Here is a 22,617-nt window from a genome sequence, read left to right on the forward strand (position 1 = left end):
CCAACCCATTTGGTCTTGTAGTTCATGAGATATGATAATTACAAAACAACCTAACAGCAGGTCTCACAATTCAGATTTGCACTTCAGTTTTGTAAAATAATAAAAGTTAACCTTTACTAGTCCAAAAATTACAAACTTGGACTTTATAGAAACTAGATTCAACATAGTACCCTGTAGTGTTAACAACCTCGACCAATTTCCACATTAACATTTAGTTACAGTTGTCTAAACATAACTTACAATCTGTCCAGTACCAGTTTTGACCTTTAATCACATTTAAATCGTTTGAGCAACCAAAACACCTCCAAATTAGGCGTGGTTGGGTTTTCTGGAAACTAGACTCAGAGTACTACCTCTTAGACTCATAAATAGATCAGTTTGATTTTATATTTAACAAGTTACATGTCGTTCAAGTTTAACTATCTCTGCTGTCAAAACTCAGCAAGCACAAACAATCGTCTAACATGCATCCTAAGCATACGACATATCTCCAAACATGTAATAAACATAATTATTCATCAAAATCAGTAGTAACCCTCTAGGTTTTACAAACAATCAATGATTTAACAATCTTTCACCGTTCAAAATCACATATGATCATCACAATCAATAACCAACGCATAATCAATCATCCTCTAATCAAAATCAAGCACATAACCACTTAATACATAATTTACAAAGTTAGGGTTTCATGTTTATACCTTAAAAACGCATAAACAACCAAGAGAAAGGTGAGATATGCTTAGAAACGAGTGTGGGATGCTCCGATTATGAAGAACAAGATCAAAAGGATGTGATATGGGTGTGGGTGGTGGCTGCCGATCGCAAGAGAGGAAGAGAGAGGGGCTGCCGATCAGGGTTAGAGAGAGGGAGAGGGGAGTTAGGGTTTTTAATATTATTAATAATAATATGTTACATCAAGGCCCCTCAACTTCTAGTTATTACTTTTCTTGCCTAAAGTAACTTGTTTGCATCTTGAGTTAGTGTTTTAAATGATATTATCAAATAACACATAAGCCTAACACATAATTATCACATAATTATAGTTTGGATGTTTTTCGTTTATTCACCAATGATTTGCGTCAACTCGTTTGCGTTTCGGTGCAATCCCGAAAGACTACACATGTAGTAATTGTCAAGCGTCATTTAAAACCCTAGTTTAAATGTAATGAGATGTGCGTTATAGATCAAGTGATCTTAAGTTTGAATTGACGGAGTTTGGATTAACGGAGTTAACCTGAAATTGACGAGTGTCACAATGCTTTAAACGAATCTGCGTTTTCCCGGCACTCTTTGGAAATCCGTCACACCACAAGCCGATCCCTTATAGGTTTTCGGTCTGGAAGTAATATAAAACATATGTTAATTGTATAAATGAAACACATGTTACTTGTTTAAAACATATGTTACTTGTTTAAAAACATATGTTCAAAAAACATATGTTTAAAAAAACATAAGTATAATGTTATAACATATGTTCAAAAAATATGTTATTTGTTAAAAACATATGTTAATTGTTAAAAACATACGATCGAATTAAGGTTTTATAAACATCAGATTTCACATACTTAGATCAGAAAATGACTAGAAATAAATGTTCCACAAAATCTAAATAATAAACTGTTGGGTGTTGCCTTTTTTTTTTAAACTTGAACCTATATATTCTATAAGCCCAGAGATCCAATAACCGCCACCTCAAGCCCGGAGATCTAAAAACCAAAACTTGCATATGAGATCTTGTTCATCGTATATCAATTACACATCATTATACGTATATAAATTTTTGTCAATAATAAACGATCCATTTATGATATCTTAGATCTCATTTAAATCTCAAGACTCACAACATAACAAACTTATACTTTATCATTAAAATAAAGCATTAAAGACTCCATAATCAATAAACAACATATTAAAAAAAAAACCCATATACCAAGAAGATGATGACAAAAAAAACAAAAACAAACTCATAGTTTATCATTAAAATAAAGCATCAAAGACTCCATAATCAATAAACAACATATTAAAAAAATCCATATACAAAGAAGATGATGACAAAAAAACCAAACTCATCTTAGGAATAACTATCATTTAAATCTTAGATCTTAGATCTCATTTAAACCCAACAAAAAAACAAACTCCTCTTAGGAGAGAGAGGGGAGTTATGGGTTGTTCAGATATGTGGTAGAGAACAAACTCACCGGAGACAAAATCCGTCAACCGGAGACAGATCCGTTAAGTGGTGGTGTGCGGCGGCGGTGGATGGTGTTGTAGAGGTGCCAGATCTTGATCTTGGTAAAGAAAAATTGTAGATCCGGTGGTATGGCGGCTGCAAGCGGTGGTGTCTGGCGCGCGGTGGATGGTGTTGTAGAGGGGCCGATCTTGATCTTGTTAGAGAGAAATTGCAGATCTGGTGGTGTGCGGCGGCGTTGGATGATGTTGTAGTGGGGCCGGAACTTGATCTTGGTAGAGAGATGTTGAGATTTGTTGTTAAGGGTTTTGGGTTTTGAAAAGAGAGAAAGAAAGAATCTGGTGGTGACTGTGGATGACCATAATAAAGAAAGAAAGAATGTGAAATTACCATAATAACCTTCTTTAATATAATGGGATTAAATAATACACATATATATATATGTGGATGCATTTTTAACCACATAAATTGAGTTTTCAGGGTTTTCACAACTGAAGTGAGTTTTTATTCTATACTTTATATATTTCAAATAGTAAGGATTTATGTGAGAATATGTTAACGGTGGTGGCCGTAACCGAGAATACGTTGTTTTAAAAGATTAAAATATAAAAGGACATACATCATTGTTTTATGTTAAAAGTAATATGAATATAAAATATAAGTAAATAAAAGAAGGGAAAAGGTGTGTGTGGGGTTGGGGGGTATAGAGTAACTAAACTTTTGTCTCCTATGTCACGGATCAAACATTTGAAGATCGATATGCTTGATTTGTGTTATAACGCTTGAGTTTGTTGGCTCGATTGACTGGCTTACGAGCGCCACACGGAGTCAAAGGGATGGCTAGTTCAAAATGTAATAGATTGATAATGTGATTTCATTCTATTTACTGATCGATAGTATATTTAATTTTTTTTATTTACTCCGTATACTCTTGATAAAGAAAATAATAATAATTTGTGTGGTAACCAAAGTGGAATATTTGGGAGTGTTGAAGGTTTTTCCGGCGTGTAAACATGTGGTCAGTTGACTTGTCATCCTATTCCGGCGTCAGAAACATTATCCGATCATCATCATCATCTATTCACTGCCGCCACAATATTATCATTCCAAACATTTTCTTCAAAATCACATCACTTTCTATTAGCACTTGGGACGATGTCTTTCAAGTATCTCAATCACCAAACGCCTCATCTAATCTCAGTGGATTCTTCCACAAGATCAAACGCCGCCAGGTTCATCATACTCATTGCAACCTTCACTTTTTATTAAGCATTCATTCATTTCAACATAATCTGTAGAGATGGATAAACCAAAACCCCGAATACTCTACCCCGCAGAGAATAATAACAATAATAATAATAAAGAAAGGAATTTTTTTAATGAACTAACCACCCGAGTGAGTCTTACTGTATACTGATCTAGTTTATCGCAGGAAAATCGTTCTGATTTCATCCCATTTGTCATCGAGGACCAAATTCTTGGCTATGTACAAAAAAACTAAACAGAATACGGCATTACATTCTAACTAAACTTTTTGCAGTTTTGTGGACCATTTAAGAAAGTTTAATGATGTTTTCACTATCTTGAAAGATAATATAAATGGCAATCAAACGGGTCTTGTCACACTTCAATCTGCACTAAAATCACCCGAGTCTAGAACCGAAGCCCTTGGAAATGTAGTAAAGTTCTTGGGTGAAGACGTATTTCCAGGTATACGGAATGATGTACTTTAAAATCTATGATTCTGGTAATTATCATTTTTAAACAAAGTTTGCAAGGTCATCTTATCTTAGATTACTGCTTATTGGTTGCAGCTGTACCCTGTGACCTCATCATATGGAGGAAGAGTATATTTCTCACTGGAACGCGCTGCAGCACCTTATTTTGGGATAAAGGTCTGTCATGTCTTTTTTAGTGTCTTACAAAATAGATATTAAAGATAATACTTATATTAACTGAGGTATGTCATATATTTCTTCTAGGCTTATGGAATTCATATGAATGGGTATGTGGAAAAAGACGATGAAAAGTATTTATGGATCGGGAAAAGAAGTGACACAAAAGCAACGTACCCGGGCATGCTTGACCATCTTGTTGCTGGAGGACTGGTGGGATTTTAGGTTATATGTTCTTAAATGTGTTAATTTATTAAGTCTTGAAATTCGAAAACGTTTTCTGATATTCTTTTATGATAATACAGCCGCACGGTATGTCGTGTGCTGAGAATGTTGTGAAGGAATGTGAGGAAGAAGCAGGAATACCAAGATCCATTTCTAGCAGGTAGTTTTTAAGTTATCGATGTATTATTTCTTTAGAGCATATAATTGAAAGACTGAAATTGTTTATAAAGAATCACGGGTTTGCGATAATAGAGGTGGCTAGGGTTGTAAACGAGCTAACCTGGCTCAGCTTGGCTCGTTTACAACCCTAGTCGATTGGAGCTGAGCTGAGATTGCTTGTTTATTTTAACGAGCTGAAATGTTGAGCTCAAGCTCGGCTCTTGAAAATCTCGATCCGGCTCATGGCTTTAGAGCCAGCTCGTTTTTGTGTTTTAAATAAGTATTACGTTTACATGTATTGATGCGTGTATAAAAGAAAGAATTATTTTTAACATACGCATAATGCGTCATTAATAAGCTACAAAATTTTTAATTTTTAGATATTAAAATTTGGTTTATGATTCTGGGTTATAAATTTTATATATTAAAGTTTGGGCTTTATTTTATACAAGCCGATGAGCCAGCTAAATGTGCCTAACGAGCGAACCAACAAGTTGAGCTTCCCTTTGCTCAGGTTCAATTCGTTTACTAACGAGCTGATTCTGAGCGAGTCGCGAGCTTTTTGAATAGCTTTGCGTTAAAATGGGTTGATCTCTAACACTTTTTTCCATCTTTAATTTCATTTTTGTAAAATAAAGAATGCTAGATGACTTTTTGGGAAAAAAAAACAGTTTAAAGAAGGTTGTATGCAATATAAATAGACTTTAGACGACTTTCAACCCGTTCAATATATCCCTTTTAACTAGTTTCTTAGATTAAACCCATCTAACCCGTTTAATATAAAACACAGTCGAAATTGCCCCGTTATAAGAAATGGGTTGAAACTAAACTTGTTTGCAAGACTAATTGGCGTTAAACATGTGTTTACAGAGCGATCCCCGTTGGTGTTGTGGCATACATGGACATTGATGGGTACAGATTTAAGAGAGATGTGTTGTTTTGTTACGATTTGAAGCTTCCAGAAAGTTTTGTTCCCAACAATCAGGGTAATGCGGGCGACTATTTGTTGCCTTAAAGCTTTCTTTTATTACTATTGTAAAACAATTGTTGTGTGAACTGTAGATGGAGAAGTGGGGAGCTTTAAGTTACTCCCGGTGACACTCGTGCGTGAGGTCATTCGAAACACAGAGTTCTTCAAAGCAAATTGCAATCTTGTCATCATTGATTTCATGTTCCGACATGGGTAGGCATCGTCATTTTTTTCAAAATCATCAGTTTTTTTTATTAACATTTTATAATGTATGTGGTGAAATATGGATGGAAGATGTAACTGAAGTATCTATTTTGTTATGCAGGTACCTGAAGCCTGAAGATGATGGGTACTTGAAGTTGTTACAAAGCTTGAAAAGTGGAGATTGTTCCTAACTGTATCAACCTTGCTTCCTGAAGGCCACAAAATCTCCTGTTCTATAGTTTTGCTATTATTAATAAATAAATAAATAAATAATAATGATACATGAATGTGTTTTAGATGCAGTGACCATAATCTGTCAATCTCTTACATATATGAGCTAATATTAGTATTTTCAAGGGAGTTCAAATTAATTGTTGTTTACTTAATTTTAATAACGGCCTTATTATTATGCAACTACCCAATAATTATGTTAAATATAACGTATTATATTTATCTATATAATATGTTTGTTTGAACTCACGAGCCTAGTCATGTTCAATGATATACATGTAACACTCTCAGTTCAAGCTTTTAACGATCATATTTCAACAAGCAGCTCGACTTGCTTACACCTTTAAAACTTCAATCTTATTTATTTGATTGATAATGGCTAAAGTTGTCGATTTATTGGGCTTTGATAGTTTGATAACAGAATTATAGATACAAATTTGAACACTTTAAAGAAACTATCAACAGTGAGACATTATATATTGTCGAATCCCTAGTGTTGAAACCAACTCTGTCTACTTGTTAAAAAGGCAAATAAACAACTCAAACAGCCAGTTCATCCGCCTCTGGCTCCAATGGTCGAAAAACTGCTTCCACTTCACTTAAGTTAACTTCATCTAAACTTGATGGATTCCACTTGGGGTTCTGTGTAAAATTCATGAGCAAAATATAAAATTAATCGAAACAAAAACACGATGAAAAGTATGTTAGAGGTTTGAAACTTTGACTAATTTTAGTATTTATATTGGCTAAATAACATTAGCAAGTTAATCATGCAACAGCAGCTGACCTGATCTTTATCCACCAACACTGCTCGTACCCCTTCGGCAAAATCACTTCGACGTGTAGTCCTTAATGCAATGCGGTACTCGGTTTTCATAACACCGTTTAACTATACAATAACATAAAATAACAAGCTTTAGTGTTTTGTAACATAACCTTAAAATATTGCATGAAAGAGTACGAAAACTAACCGTTGATAACTCCTCCTTGGTACCCAATGCAGATGCGACTCGAGAGAAATGCATTTGTGTTAAACAAAGAGAAAAGGGGGCGCCTTTTTTAAGCCCTGAAACCGCGTCCTTTGCCCACTCTGCAACTGCTCATCATAACAAGGATCAAATGTTGATGCAAGAAATTAGATGATTAGTCAGCAGCATAACTAAACCTTACCTTTAGGATCATCACTTTTCTGATTCTTTTCTAGCTCTTCCATTATTTCTTTAACAGATTTATTTCCTCCAAATGTCGAACTTATTTGCGGTAAAAGCAACTTTAATCGCGGTTCTGAATCAACGTTGTTATTATGCTTTGCCAATATTTCTTGCACTTCAACATGTGGATCCTCTGAACTGTATACATGTGTTCAAAATTTAGGGGTGGCAATTTCCGACCCAACATGAAAGCAATCATGTTTTGGGTTGGCATATCTAACCTGTTCAAAAAACGGGTCGTGTTCGGGTTGACCTGTTTAATTAAAAAGGGTGGGTCATGTTTGAGTTGACATGTTTAACCCGTGTGTTAAACACCATCAACCTGTTTAGTTAAACAGATCGACCCACTAACCTGTTATTATGACCCGTTTAGAAAAGGGGGCCTTCTTCGGGTTGACATGTTTAATTAAATGGGCCGTGTTTTGACTGACCTGTTTAACCCATTTAGTTAAACAGGTCAACCCGTCAACTTGTTTAGTTAACACTAATCAACCAACTAACCCTCTTAACCCACCTTTTAAAAAGCCCACCAACCAGATTAACACGTTTACAACTTGATTATTACTTACCAACCCGTTTAACACGTTTAGATAAAAGATTTAAACAGTTCATGTTTGCGTTGACCTGTTTAATTAAGTGAGCCGCGAGTGAGTTGACATGTTTAAACCGTTTAGTTAAACTGGTCAACCTGCCAACCTGTTTAGTTAAACAAATCAATCCAGTAATCCGTTTATCAACCCATTTTTTGTTACAATCCATCAATTGAAACATGTTTACAACTTGATTATTACCCACGTTTAGTTAAATGGGTTACATGGGTGGTGTTCAGGCTACACAGTTTTAAGTGTGTGTGCGGGTTAGGGTTGATGTTTTTGACACAAATGAAAAGTTAGAAGTGGTCAAACATTTCACAATGACACCCCTAGGTCAAAGATAAACACATGTAAAATCATATATCGATACCGTTAAAAAATCATATAACAAACGTACAAGGTGGCCGACAAAAGATCCCCCTTAAGCAAGCTCAAATTTCCAGACGGAAGAAAGTGGGTCCCAAGACCTACATACAGTGCATCAGCTGGTGTCGACACCCTATTTCCAGTCATACCAAGATAAGCACCTGCAGAAATATGTAACTAACTTTGTTGAAACACGTTTTACAGTAACCATTAAATTTAAAACTACATAGATACATACATACCAACTGATCCTTCTCCGGGACCTTGTGCTGCTATATAAGCAAACCCGACATCTGGAAACAAACCAATTCCATTTTCAGGCATTGCAAGAACTGTCCTCTGGTAAAATACAGCAGGCGGTTAGATATTTACATAACTGCCACAGCTAAGATTGTTGTCTGGTTTACCTCTGTTATGACTCTATATCTGCCATGACCAGAAAGACCGATCCCGAACCCCATAGTTATGCCATCCATGAAGCTTATGTAGGGCTTCTTGTATGCAAAGATTTTGCATATAAGAGAGTATTCAGCTGTGAACACCTGTAAAGATTAACGTTCAACAAGAAATGTTTGGATATCGAAGAACAGTGGTAAGTGTTAAACAAAACAAACCTGAATGAGGTCTGATAGTTGTTTGATGGTTGAAATCAGCTTCACATCACCTCCTGCAGGTAGAATAATAAATAGTAAAGTAAGAGCCTGGTTAAAAGCAGTTGATTTGGTATTTGTTACCCGCTGAGAAGCCACGTGGCGAGCTTCCCTCAACGAGAACACATTTGACGTTTGGATCTGCTTCCCATTGGTCAAGAAATGTTTTGTATTTCAAATCCATATCTGCAAATAGTAGAATGTTCAGGGTAAAAAAGAAAGAAAGAAAGAAAGAAAATGTAACCAACCAACCAAGATTCATGGCGTTGAGTGCTTTCGGGCGATCAAGAGTCAAAACGGCGACACCGTTGGGAAAAACATTCCCCTTGACAAAGTCGGAAGTGGCCATGGCACTCAAATTCCTACAGCGATTGGAGTTGTGGAGAAAAAGGGAAACAGAAATACGTGATTTCATCAGAAGCTGAGAAACCCTCATCGGAATTCCTTCGGGTCAACAAACAAACAAACAGTCCAACAATGTGATGCAGTTTGAGGCCAACCGGCAACTTCCATTTTATTTACCAACTAGGTTATTGACCGCAATACAGAAATCGTCTAATAAACATATATAATTTAATCGACAATATTGTCCGTTCTTGAAAGTAAGTTCATTGAACTTGTCTAAAATCAAAGGATATACAAAGTCTATTAAATCATATACTGGATATAATGAATTGTTAATTAAAATATCATCGGGAATTTGTACATTCATTCGTCGTCATTTGGACCCCCCAACATTCCCTTCACCTATATCCAATAGTTAATTCGCAAATTATTTTATCTCTACAACATGTAAGGATTGACATCCAACTGTGAGCCTCGTGTTTTTTTTTTTTTAGTTTAAGTATGTTTCACTTTGACAAGATATAGGAAGAACTACTTGAAGTGTAATTTAAAATAAACACGAACAAAAATCTATACAATTTAACTATTTATTTAACAAAAGTATCATAAATTTAGTATTTACAACTCCGTAAATACTTCCTTGTATACAAGGTTTATACTTTAATTTGTAGTATTTCGGTGTTGTCAAAGATTAATATAAAAAGGAATAAATTGGTTTTTTTGATAGCTAATAACTAAACACTTAGAAACATCAATTGGCTTATATGACTTGTTAACGATTCATAGAGCCATAACTTGTATACACTCTAATCTTGACTTGAACTTGTTATGACTTGAACTCAAGATGCTAATAACCCATATTTGCTCAAGCATGTTCTAAATCATGACAAGAACTTGCACAACAATACATTTTGGCATGTCTAACTACATATCCATGTGGCTGCTAATAACAGTCCGGATGTGACAACCATTTGATATAGTGACGCATTTTATTTTCCATTAGTAAGATACTAATAATGTATTAATCTTTTAATACATACAAAAGGTGAACTAAATAATTTTTAGTGGTTCGTAAATATTTAGTAGTTCTCATTGAGCCCAACAGTATGTATAAATCTTAAATTATTGGTTTTAGTTATTGATCTATATTAATAATCTTTATATCCACGAAGACAAGTGTTTCCAACATATGATATATTGATAATATAAAATCAAATTGCACAATGACCTTGGCTAGAGAATAGTTTAATATATTATAGAAACATAGCTTTCTTTTTACAGTATTCTTTGGAAATGAGTTTAATAGACTTTCCCTGAATCTTGTCCATATGCAACCAATATATTTATTTTCCTCCTGTAAAGCATGCACTTGGCCATGAACATCTTCTCCATCTTGTTTTTGCTAGATATTAACCTTGACTTTTGTTAATAGTCATTGCAAAACATACTACAATTGGAAAAAAAACTACATTCTCTTCAATTTGAACGAAAGTTTCTTATCTGAAGGTATTAGACCACAACGAATTATATAAGTGCGATAACCAGTATTAGTATCTGAAATCACTTTTACTTCAACAAAACGCCTACCCAAACTAATTACTTGCAATCTAGTTCCATTACACAAACCGTTCTTCTGATTCACATTCCTTAGTAACATTATTGACACACCGACTTTTAAAACCAATCTATTAGTCAAAATAATTTTGGTCTTTTTGATTTTATTTAGTATAATGTGTTTATGAAAATTTTAGTTCAAACTAAAATATAAAATAATAATTGGTATGATCTTACTTAACCAAAAAACTGATTTTTATATAGACCACATCTATATTTGTGAATTTTGTTGTTAAGTATGGAAACAATATAAATTGAGTAAACCAAATATAAGTAAAAAATAATGGATAAATATATTTGCGCCTCTAATTAACATAAATTGATTCGTATATACATATTTTAATTGGTTTTAAGAAAATAAAATAGTATTGGATAACTGAAAATTATGTTTCATATCATTTCTAAAAAAGAAAATAGAAAAAAAATGTGTAAACATACATTCAATGTTATTAAAAAAATTTTTATCAAAAAGGTATAATGTAGTTCATAATAGATATATTAAAAATCATTTATAATTTTCTGTGACAAGTGATTTTTAGTTAATAACATATTAATACTTATTTACTGTATTTTAGTTAATAAAATTTATATTTTAATACAATATAGTTTATTAACGAGTTTAAAATAAAATGTTACCTTTTAAAATGCTAGTAAGTAGTTCTTTTGGCGTTAAAGATGCACGTTTACCAAAAATGCATTCTTAAAAAACATTTAAAGGGTAACTAAAAATATTAAAATGACTAACCGTTTGAATTACTTCTCTTATTGGAAGACGTTAATTGACTTCAAATTACATTTTATTTAATTTTGAAGACATCCATAATAGAATATAATATGTTTTGCATATGAAAAGGATAAATAACATAAATATAAAAACATAATTTTATAGAGCATGATGTTTCAATTTTGTTGACTTAATGAAGGATTTTAATACACAAATCAGAAAAACTAAAAAACCGGAAAACCAAATACTATTAACTTTAGTGACAATTGTAGGTTATTTATATTTGATGTTCATAAATATATTAAAGACATGGAAATTAGAAATATTACAAAGGAAACAATAATAACACAACTTACACTACTGGATAGGAAGACATAGATGATCAAAAATTCATTTATCTAAAAGTATTTAACCCATCAAATATTTCTAGAATAGTAGCCCATGTTACACGTGGGTTGAAAACATATAAACAACCATATAAATATAGACAACCAAAAAATTTCATAACTAACATATTAAACCAACACAAATATTAACATAAGTTTGTAACCAAAATATTAAACATTTAGATTGTGTATATAAAAAGTTAATACTTACACAAACTTACCATAAACCTAAATTAAAAAACCAAACGAAGACATGGACATTTTATAATCATATTAGCCCACCATCAACTTCTTCGACATTTCACAAAAAAAGTCATTTTTCTTCACAATCTAAAAAAAAATTAACCATAGTAAACTGGTTAAATATACAACTAAAGTCTTAAGTTATTATGAGTTTCATTTCAACATTAATAAATAAATAAAGGTATTCAAAGACCTTTCACTAATTAAGTATAAATAAATTAATATAGAAGCAATAAAGGTATAATTTATCGAATGTATATTTATCGAAGAAATAAATTTTATTCTACTAATTTCACTAATTAAATATAATTAAAATAATATAGAGATAATTAAAATTAATTGGTTAATTTTAATTTTATTGCATAGAAGTCATTCCCTAATTAAACTTTTATTAAAGTGACTGCAGTAAATTATGTTTCATACTCTTTAATATCAGTACTTTATTTAAAATCAATTTTATTATATAATTCTTTTTTCAATTGTATACATTAATCTTGGCATTTACGCGTAATTAAAAATTGTTCAAATATAAAAGATGAAAACTTTGTTTGAGATTGGTAACTATTAAAAACTACAAAAGAATTGTCAAATTCGATTATTAAAAACAGAAATAAATAAATGTATAAATGATTGAAAAGTATCATTAAAATTAAAGATGATGGTTATTTAGCATAAATAAGCAATTATAATTAATTTCTAAGCTTTTTTAAATATAAAATTGAAATAAGTAATAAAAAAACATATTAAATTGGTCAAATAAATTAATACGTATTTAATTCAAAACATATTAACTTTCTAGTAGAATCAAAAGTAAATCATTTAAACTTCCAGTATACATTAAATTTGTCATTTATAATAATTAAAAATTTGTCAAATATAAATGATGGAAAGTTCGATGGCATTGAATATTATTAAAAACTACAAAAGATTGTTGCAAAAAAGTCAACTTCGGTTTTGTAAAAACAGAAATAAATAAATGTAAATATTATTATAAAAGTTTTTTCATTTTTCTTGAAAATCCAGTAACTAAACAATATAGTATTAATTTTTTTAATTATCACGAAATTATTGTTAACACTTTAGCATCATTACCTTATTTAACAATAAATTTCATTAGCTAATTATTTTTTTCAGTTTTATACATTAATCTTGACATTTATGCCTAATTAAAAATTGGTCAACTATAAAAGATGGAAATTTTTATTATTTATTTAGTTTATTAGTTTATTTTTTTTAATTTATCCGGTATAATTTAGAAAAATTGGAAATTCGTGACATTTATGCCTAATTAAAAATTGTTCAAACATAAAAGATGGAAAATTTATTGAGATTGAAGACTATTAAAACTACAAAAGAGTGGTCAATATTCGGTTCTCAATCACAGAAATAAATAAATGTGTAAATGATTGGAATGTATCATTAAAATTAAAGATGATGAATATTTTAAGCATAAATAAGTAATTATAATGAATATCTAAGATTTTTTAAATACAAATTTGAAATAAGTAATAAACAACATATTAAATTGGTCAAATAAATTAATGTGTATATAATACAAAATTTATTAACTTTCGAGTATAATCAAAAACAAATTATTTAAATTTTCAGTATGCATTAAATTTGTCATTTATGCTAATAAAAAACTGGTCAAATATAAAAGAAGAAAAATTTGTTGATATTGAAGACTATTAAAACCTTCAAAAGATTGTTGCAAGAGTGGTCAATTTCGGATTTTAAAAACAGAAATAAAAAAATGTAAATATTATCATAAAAAACTTTTCATTTTTTCATAAGTTTACTAACTAAACAATATAATATTAATTTTTTTAATTATCACAAAATTATTTTCAAGACTTTAGCTTCCTTACTTTATTTAACAATAAATTCATTAGATAATTCTTTGTTTAATTTTATACATTAATCTTAACATTTATGCCTAATTAAAAATTGGTCTAATATAAAAATGAAAACTTTTTTATTTTCTATTTAGTTTATTAGTTTAGTTTTTAATTTGGCCGGAATAATTTAAATGAATTGGTAATTCTTGATATGCCTAATTAAATAATGGTCAAATATAAAAGATGTAAAGTTTATTGAGATTGGAGAATATTAAAATTAAAAAAAAAATGGTCAAATTCGGTTCTTACAAATATAAATAAATTAATGTATAAATAATTGGAATGTATGATTAAAATTAAAGATGATGAATATTTTAAAATAAATAGGAAATTATAGTAAATATCTAAGATTTTTTAAATATAAATTTGAAATAGGTAATACACCACATATTAATTTGGTCAAATAATATTGATGCGTTTTTAATACAAAACTTATTAACTTTCAACTATAATCAAAAGTAAATTATTTAAAATTTCCAGTATAAATTAAATTTGTCCTTTATGTTAATTAAAATTTGTTTAAATATCAAAGATGAAAATTTTGTTTAGATTGAATATTACTAAAAACTAAAAAGATTGTTGCAATAGAGGTAAATGTTGAATTTTAAAAACATATATAAATAATTGTAAATATTATTATAAAAAAAAACGTTCCATTTTTTTAGAAGTTCAATAACTAATTATTAAGACTTTCAAGATAGGATTCAAAAATTTAAGACGTAAAAAATAAAGATTGTTATTCATATAAAAATGAATTAATTTACATGAATTGTCTAAGCTATATAAAATAAAAAATAATAGAATACATAACTAAAATACATTCGTAATGACCAAAACAAACATAATCAACCCACTCGTCACCAAATAATTTTAGATTAATTAGAAAATTGTCAAATATTAAAATTGAAAACGTTAATGATATGAATAGTATCAATACATTAAAACTTTCCAAAAACAATAGTGAAAATCTGTTTATAAAATTACTATTAAATAGGTTATCAATATAAATAAAAAATAGTGGGTATTAAATAAAAACATAAGCACATAAATGTGTATTATTTTAAAATATAAAGTTTGATAATATTGGAAAGTATACAAATTTGTTAAATTTCGTTGACATTGTTGATTTAACTGCCTATGATATTAAATTTAAATTAAAAATATGGAAACGTATTAAATAGAATTTGACCAATAATGATAACCAGAGAAATATATTAAAACGATTTTGAAAATGATTCAAAATCATGGAAATTTATTAAATACACTTTGACCAACAACAATATAAGATTAATTATATAAAAATCAATTAAATTACATGAATTGTGAAAAATACAAAAATACATGAATAATAAAAATATATACATCTAATCTTGTACAAAAAGTAAGACATTTTTACAACAAATATTCCATCCATGACATTAGCATTTATAGTTGGGAGCCATAAGCTAAAATGATAAAATTAAATAAATGTTAAATAATATATTATTCTAACTAAACGGAACTTTGGTTATTAACCGGAATAATCATAATTAAATACAATAACAATTAATGTAAAATAATAGTAAAAATTACCAATTATGGAATATTTGAATTATGTGAACAAATGTAAAATTGTTTTTATAATGTATAGCCGGAATAATTACCAATAGCCGGAAAAATTGATATTGCAATGACTTTAACTTGAATAATTAACAATAACAAAAATAATTTAATTCCAAATGGATGTAACGGAAATAATAAAAATAATAAAACCAATAATTGAAATGACAAAGAAATGAATGAACAATGAAATAACGAATAATATGAGAATCGAGAAGTATAGTATTTTCCATAGTACCTTACCGGAAACCCGTAATAGTTCAGCATCTCCATTAAATCTTTGATTTTGATATAAAACCTTAAAAGATAATAAGAAAATTATATAATAATTAAAATCAATACAAACAAAAAAAGGGAAAAGAAAAGGAATTGTTAATGAAATAATGAATAATATGAGAATCGACCATTAAAGTATCAAATAAAACCTTACCGGAAAATAATTAATTTCCCTTACCGGAATTGGTTCAACATGGTGATGTCTTTTGGCTCCATTTTCCTAGTGGTTAAAAAATAAACAAAAAGTTCATTTTTGAACAATAAGATTTTTAAGCCAAAAAATACATCACAAAATGGGAGGATATAAAAACAACAAAAATAAAAAACCTTAAAAAGAAAGATAATCGTTTTTTCTAAAGAAGTTTTGATAGTGTAAGAATGAGCGTATGGATGTTAAGTATTTATACACGAATTTCGTATTGTAATTAGAAAGAATAAATTAGGAAAACTCAGTTAACTTAAAAAAAGGACGAAATTAGGGAATTAGGATTAATGAATTTTTAAAATTTGAATTTAATGTTCATAAATTAGGGAATAAGGATGAAAAACCTTAATGTAATGTTCATAAAATAAATCTATACTATATTTAAATATAGACTATACTTAAATAAGGAATTAAACGTACTAATGTAGAAATATAAATTAAATTTATGTATTTACAATAAATAAAATTATGTATTTCAAAGCCATCAAATATAATGATTCATCAAATAGGTTATATCTAAAATATAAAATTACGGTATATATTTATATACTTAATCCCCTGATTGAAAATTATAAAATTATTGAAAATAATATAATTAAATCAACATTTAAATAATTCAAAACTTCATATAAGGTGTGGAAAAATAAGTTACTATTATGGTTTTGAGTTATTAACATTAAAAGATTTTAAATTGAATTGAACTGTAATTATCAATTAGAAAAAATTGAATTAGAATTTGAATATTTAAAAGTCAAATCAAAACCATATATTTAAATCAATATTTATTTAATTTAGAAGCATTCAATGGGTCAACATCGGTATTTATAGTAAACACTTAAAGCACACATTAAGGATGCTTAATCAAATATTCAAATCATTATTCAAATAATATACAACATTTAATTAAAAAAATACAATTTTCGTAAATAAATAATTCCTTAATCAAAAGGGTGATTAATTCAAAATTTACATAAATCGGAATCAACGTAGAATTTATACTCAAATGGGTCAAAATTAAATTTCTCAAATGCTAAATCTATATGAATATATAAAAAACATATATCAATTACATCAATTAAATTTTATAATACATATATCAACAAAATTTAAATTTAAAATCAACCTAATATATTTAGATGATTAACTGCTAAATTTAGAATAAATAAATGGGTCAAAATCCATATTTATAGTAAGCCTTATGGATGGTTAGTCAAATACTTAATCAAATAATAATTAATAATTAATTAGAACATACAAATTCCATAATTAAAAATGTACTTTTGTTAGGTTGTTAAAAGGTTTTAAATTTTAATTTTCAGAACCATATATATGAAGATATTGAGATTTGTGGATGGTTCTTACTATTTTATTCCTAAAATGTTTGCTTAATAGTTATAAGTAAAATGTTATATTTGTGTGACTCAATCAGTTAATCTTGACTCAATCTAATATCAAAACCAATTATTATAAACTTAAATCCGTAATATATGTATATTGAATAATATTGATGAAATATCAAAAAAATATAAAAGTATCTATGATCTAAAATACATTAAAAATTATTTGTTAATATCACATTACTGTTTTTTTCCGGGTAATAAACTAATTTCAGAGAGATGTTAAACTAATTTACTAATGATAATTTTGAAAATATAATTAATTGTGCATAAATTCCCATAAATAAATATAATTAGCCGAAGTCAAATTATTAAATTAAATATTAAAAAGAATAATTGAAGACATTTATTGTATCTAATTTAATTATATTATTGATTTATTTTATTAAGATGAAAAATGGAGAAGCTATTGATATACATGGAAACTCTAATGAACAACCAATAGGAAGGGAGGATTTTGACATAAAGCCTATTGCTTTAATAGTATAGTTAGATTATTAAGATTTAGAGACGGGGCAAACAAGTCATTTCACCTCCTAAACAACTCTACTTACCAATTATTCCTTTCATACACCAAACAACACACGCATTGCAACCTCCACCTCAGCCTAAACTTCTTCATCCTTCAGCGTCTGTTCTGTTGAAACTAAAGGGAAAATTATACTAAGTCATCAAACCCTAATTTGATAATGAACTTGAAATTGAAATTAAATAACTAGGATGTTCTTGAAATCGATTACTTTTTCAGATTAAACCATTTGTGCACTTACAATTGATTTAATCGGATAAGATCAAGAAATTGAAACAAGAACCTGAATTGATTAATGATGAAGAACCAGTGCTTCACAAATCCTTTGTCGTCTGAATATTTCCTTGTATATTTTGGTTTCTATATAAATTGCATATATATCCCAAAAACCGTCGATCATAATAATAGTTTCACTTTACACCCCTTGAGTTTATTCCATGTTTAATTATTAGCATAAACTTAACTAATAGGTTTTATCTATATATATTAACAAGAATATGTATAAGCCATATTACTAAAATTCCAACATTCCTCCCCCATTTTAGTAATATCCATGATCAACATAAACAAACTTCACCATAATCAAACTTATGCATAAATGAAATGTCCTACGGATTGAATTTCACATTAGTATATTACACGATCCAAATATTCGAATATCAAGGTGTCGCAATGATTGAACCTGTTCTATTCATTTGAATACTTGAAGGTAATACACACATAAGTTCACAATTCTGTGGTTCTAACTTGACATATTGTTTTACTAGCCTATGTCCCATCCTTCAAAGTAGTATATCAAAGCCAAGTCTAAGCTTCTTGAAGCAGCTAAACTTCATACTCTTATAGGTAATTCTCATCTTGCACCTGTAAATGCAATTTACCAAAGAACTATTAAGAAACCATGTCTCAACCTGCTTTATCTTACAGTCTGAACACATACCTTGGGATGATTATGTTGTGTTCCAATATCTTCATGACAAGCCTTCCACATTGAATTCAACATTTAACGTTGTATTAAATGGGAATTGGGTATCTTGACATGAGATACTAAGAAATGGACTTCAAACCCATCCCTATGGCTGATTTATTTACGAGATCTCTTCCTAACCCTTTGGTTAAATGATCAGCCATGTTTTGTTGAGATCTAATAAACTCAACAGATATTATTCCATTCATGATTAATTCCCTAACCATGCTATGTCTGACACCTAAGTGTCTAGATTTTCCATTATACACTTGACTATATGCCTTAGCCAGTGTAGCAGCACTATCACACCTTATTGAAATAGGTGGTACAGGTTTAGGCCATAATGGAATCTCATATAATAAATTTCTTAACCATTCAGCTTCTTTTCCTGCTGAAGCTAATGCTACAAACTCAGACTCCATTGTAGAGTTTGTAATGCAAGTTTGCTTTTTAAAAGCCCAAGAAATTGCACCTCCACCTAGTAGGAATACCCATCCACTAGTAGATGAATGATCTTCTAAATTAGTAATCCAGCTTGCATCTGAAAACCCTTGTAGAATAGAAGGCGAACCTGAATAACACAAACCATAGTTCATGGTTCCTTTCAGGTACTTAAACAATCTATTCACTGCTTGCCAGTGATGTGAGCTTGGATTACTCGTATACTTGCTCAACCTTCCCACTGCATATGCTATATCAGGTTTTGTACTGACCATAGCATACATCAAACATCCTATTGCCTTAGCATAATCCAACTGAGCAATAGGACTTCCTTGATTCGGCATAAGTTTAACAGTTGGATCTATTGGAGTTCCAACTGGAGAGGAATTCAAACAATTGAATTTATTTAATATTTTCTCAATGTAATGAGATTAAAAGATAGCAATTCCATTGTTCCCTCGGGTAATTCTTATTCCAAGTACTTCAGTGTAACAATTCCGGCAAAATCAGGTATACCCTAACCGGTATATACTATTTATGTGTTATTTAATAATGAATATGTGAATTATGATGCGTTTATACGAGTATGTATGATTCATAGTACGAATTATACTCGATTATACAGTAAATCGTATTGGAAATACGATTAACCGATTAACGGTTATTGAAACCCGAACGATCGGGGATTGCATTATAGACGAAATATATAATATTTAGTGATGTTTGCGAAGTATTAAAGCTTCGGGATAAGTGAATTAAAGCACAGAAAAGGGTTTCGAATTAATGATACGTCGGTACGTTAAACAAAACCTTTAATAACAAACCAAGCAAGAGACGATCAATCAAGCCGAAAAAGATGCACAATTATTAATACTATGATGTTTTAAGTTAATAAATGTCATGGTTTAAGTTTTAAATCGGTTTTATATAAATTTCATTTTTAAGCCGAAAAACGACCGTTTTAGCCTCGTTTTAAGCCGAATTAAACGTTTAACCGAAAAACGAACTGAACCAGATTATCCAAAATATTATCCAGATTACGGGAATATGAACATGTGGCCACAAATGAAGTTGTGGGTCCCCCCCACCCATCCATTAGGTCCGATCGGACCCCCCTCACCCAAAACAACATTTCATTTTCTTTTTTCACAACACACTTCAACAATATTCATATTCTTTCAAGATCAAGAACCAAAAACCGAGCTTTTTAACAAGAAAAACCGAGGTAAAATCTTGTTATGTACGTGTTTAAGTTCGTTTCTTGAGTGTTCTTGCAAGGAAATGAGGTTTCCAAGTGAAAAAGGGTGAAAACCCGAGATGAAACCAATTCTTACATGATCAAGTGATGTATACGGGTTATACAAGGGATCTTGGTCCAAGAAAGGAGTTAAACGAACCAAAAACGAATTTTTACGGTTAAATCTTTGTTTTTAAAGCATAACCGAAACCATGAAAGAAATGGCTTGATTGTGGGTGTAACTTGCTTGGTGTGGTGTTATTGTGCTTGTAGGTGTTGTATCTAGTTGCTAGAAAGGGCTAGAAAGCGAGATTCTTGCGGTTTGAAGCTAGAAACTCAAGGTAGTTCGGTTTTTGTATAAGGGTTGTGATTTGGACAGATTGTGTTTCGTGTGGAGTTAGGTCATTATATTTTACAGGGATTATCTACACATGCAAATATGAGTTCTGTGAAATTTTGGTAATTTTTGGATAAAGGATGAATATTTGGTGAATTTAATGCTCGGTTTTGGCCAAAAATGGTGAAAAATAGTTAAATATCATGAAAAATTCTGGAAAATTTTAGATAAGCTTTTTATAACATTATAAGTCACACAAAAATTTTAGGTCAGTTGGAGAAGTCTAAGTAGGCTTTTCGGTTAAACGAGTTCTAGGGTTTTCTAGCTCGGTTTTAGTGAAAATGGCATTTAAAAAGGGATTTTGGTTCTGGAAAAATTACAGGGGACTATGGAGATGGCAGGGGTCATCCAGGAAAAATTTGGGATTTTTCTAAGATCGTTTGGTATTTACGACATATTTAGTGTTTAAATGGTGTTTAAAAATAGATAAATAAATGTTAAATATATAAAATTAATTCTGGAAATATTTTTATAAAATTCCCCACTGTCAAAAAGTGATTTGTGCAAAATTTCAAGATCCAAGACTAAACGGATAATTATTTGTGCTAAAACAAACCTTTAAAGCTTAAAACGCGTAAACCGGTGAAGTTCGCATAAGCGAGCTGACTGGTGTATAAAAACCCTAAAAATGAACTATTTTCATATAATTGAGTTAAACAAGTAAAAATGAATCACCCGAAAATAAGTTGGATGATTTGAGCGTTTTTAACCTATTTAACAGTTTCCGGTACGATAATGACGGAAACGGGTCCCGCGGCCAATCGGGACATCTAAACCGAGCCCTAATTTCACAACTTAGTTAAATTATCAATTAACAACTATTTTCGGGTTGTATGTGACCAAACTCATTTTTGAAACATAAAAATGGATAACCGTGCTAGGCACGCAAAACGGGAAAAATGACTAATAGTAAATCTGACTAGTGAACTCTAAACGATATCACAATCTGAGTCCGGTGAAGTGTTTCTGGGTTAACATTGCCCCCATAACGGGTACAGTACTGGGTTAACTGTGTCCCCAGATGTACCGGTTAACACGGTTAAAGTTATGTTAATAGTGATTGTATAGTAACGAACTTAGGGATCGTATTACAGATTTGGACTAGTAGCTGGAGTGTTGTATTACTAATTTGCCTACGATAAGGTGAGTTTCACGAGCCCCTTTTTCTGAATTATTTTTAAATATTTTCCCGGGGCGGAAAGCATGTTATTATTTAAATGTTTAAGTACATACTGAACGCATGGATTTGCGTGTATTTATAAATATTTGATTGTACGGGAATCGTATGGAATGGGTACATTACTGGGTTAACAGTGTCCCCAGATGTCCCTGAAAGTGTTTCTGGGTTAACATTGCCCCCGGAATGGGTACAGTACTGGGTTAACAGTGTCCCCAGATGTCCCTGAAAGTGTTTCTGGGTTAACATTGCCCCCGGAATGGGTACAGTACTGGGTTAACAGTGTCCCCGGATGTCTCTAGAAGTGTTTTTGGGTTAACATTGCCCCCGGAATGGGTACAGTACTGGGTTAACAGTGTCCCCAGATGTCTCTAATATATGATTATCATAATGATTTATCACTGTTTATTTAAATTAGTGAAACTCACCAACTATTTGAAGTTGACCCGTTTTCTTTACATGCTTTCTAGGTACTCCCAAACTGGAG

General features: G+C 30.3%; 2 protein-coding genes and 1 pseudogene across 2 annotated transcripts; 1 reads left to right on the forward strand and 2 right to left on the reverse strand.

Annotated features, from left to right (window-relative positions):
* Positions 1–3,204: 3,204 nt before the first annotated feature.
* Positions 3,205–5,885, forward strand: LOC143604891 (nudix hydrolase 20, chloroplastic-like). Its single transcript, XM_077081227.1, has 9 exons — positions 3,205–3,423; positions 3,624–3,685; positions 3,729–3,915; positions 4,006–4,086; positions 4,174–4,299; positions 4,392–4,471; positions 5,341–5,456; positions 5,533–5,653; positions 5,766–5,885. Exons 1-9 carry the CDS (start codon positions 3,205–3,207, stop codon positions 5,833–5,835), a joined length of 1,062 nt encoding a protein of 353 aa, XP_076937342.1. The 3' UTR covers positions 5,836–5,885.
* Positions 5,886–6,387: 502 nt separating this feature from the next.
* On the reverse strand, positions 6,388–9,072 carry LOC143604890 (3-hydroxyisobutyryl-CoA hydrolase-like protein 3, mitochondrial). Its single transcript, XM_077081226.1, has 10 exons — positions 8,948–9,072; positions 8,780–8,881; positions 8,660–8,712; positions 8,453–8,587; positions 8,288–8,384; positions 8,077–8,206; positions 7,046–7,224; positions 6,847–6,971; positions 6,663–6,764; positions 6,388–6,517 (listed from the first exon to the last, which is right to left on the reverse strand). The coding sequence occupies exons 1-10, from the start codon at positions 9,042–9,044 to the stop codon at positions 6,416–6,418; spliced, it is 1,122 nt and encodes a 373-aa protein (XP_076937341.1). The 5' UTR covers positions 9,045–9,072; the 3' UTR covers positions 6,388–6,415.
* A 9,679-nt stretch (positions 9,073–18,751) lies between these two features.
* LOC143604892 (secreted RxLR effector protein 161 pseudogene) lies at positions 18,752–19,663 on the reverse strand (annotated as a pseudogene).
* Between the last annotated feature and the right edge of the window lie 2,954 nt (positions 19,664–22,617).

The sequence above is a fragment of the Bidens hawaiensis genome, unplaced genomic scaffold (genome assembly GCF_021521415.1).
Source record: "Bidens hawaiensis isolate Kalapana, Puna unplaced genomic scaffold, B.hawaiensis_p1.1 tig00067244_1, whole genome shotgun sequence".
Taxonomy (NCBI): domain Eukaryota; kingdom Viridiplantae; phylum Streptophyta; class Magnoliopsida; order Asterales; family Asteraceae; genus Bidens; species Bidens hawaiensis.

Bases quoted from the DNA above. Each gene is read 5' to 3' on its own strand.
- LOC143604891 (XM_077081227.1), top strand. From the start codon at position 3,205: ATGTGGTCAGTTGACTTGTCATCCTATTCCGGCGTCAGAAACATTATC. The intron at 4,300-4,391 runs GTGGGATTTTAG...ATGATAATACAG, and splicing joins ATCTTGTTGCTGGAGGACTG to CCGCACGGTATGTCGTGTGC. The intron at 5,457-5,532 runs GTAATGCGGGCG...TGTGAACTGTAG, and splicing joins TTTTGTTCCCAACAATCAGG to ATGGAGAAGTGGGGAGCTTT.
- LOC143604890 (XM_077081226.1), bottom strand. From the start codon at position 9,044: ATGGCCACTTCCGACTTTGTCAAGGGGAATGTTTTTCCCAACGGTGTC. The intron at 8,588-8,659 runs GTTTGTTTTGTT...TAATCTTTACAG, and splicing joins AACTATCAGACCTCATTCAG to GTGTTCACAGCTGAATACTC. The intron at 6,518-6,662 runs GTCAGCTGCTGT...AATTTTACACAG, and splicing joins TGTTGGTGGATAAAGATCAG to AACCCCAAGTGGAATCCATC.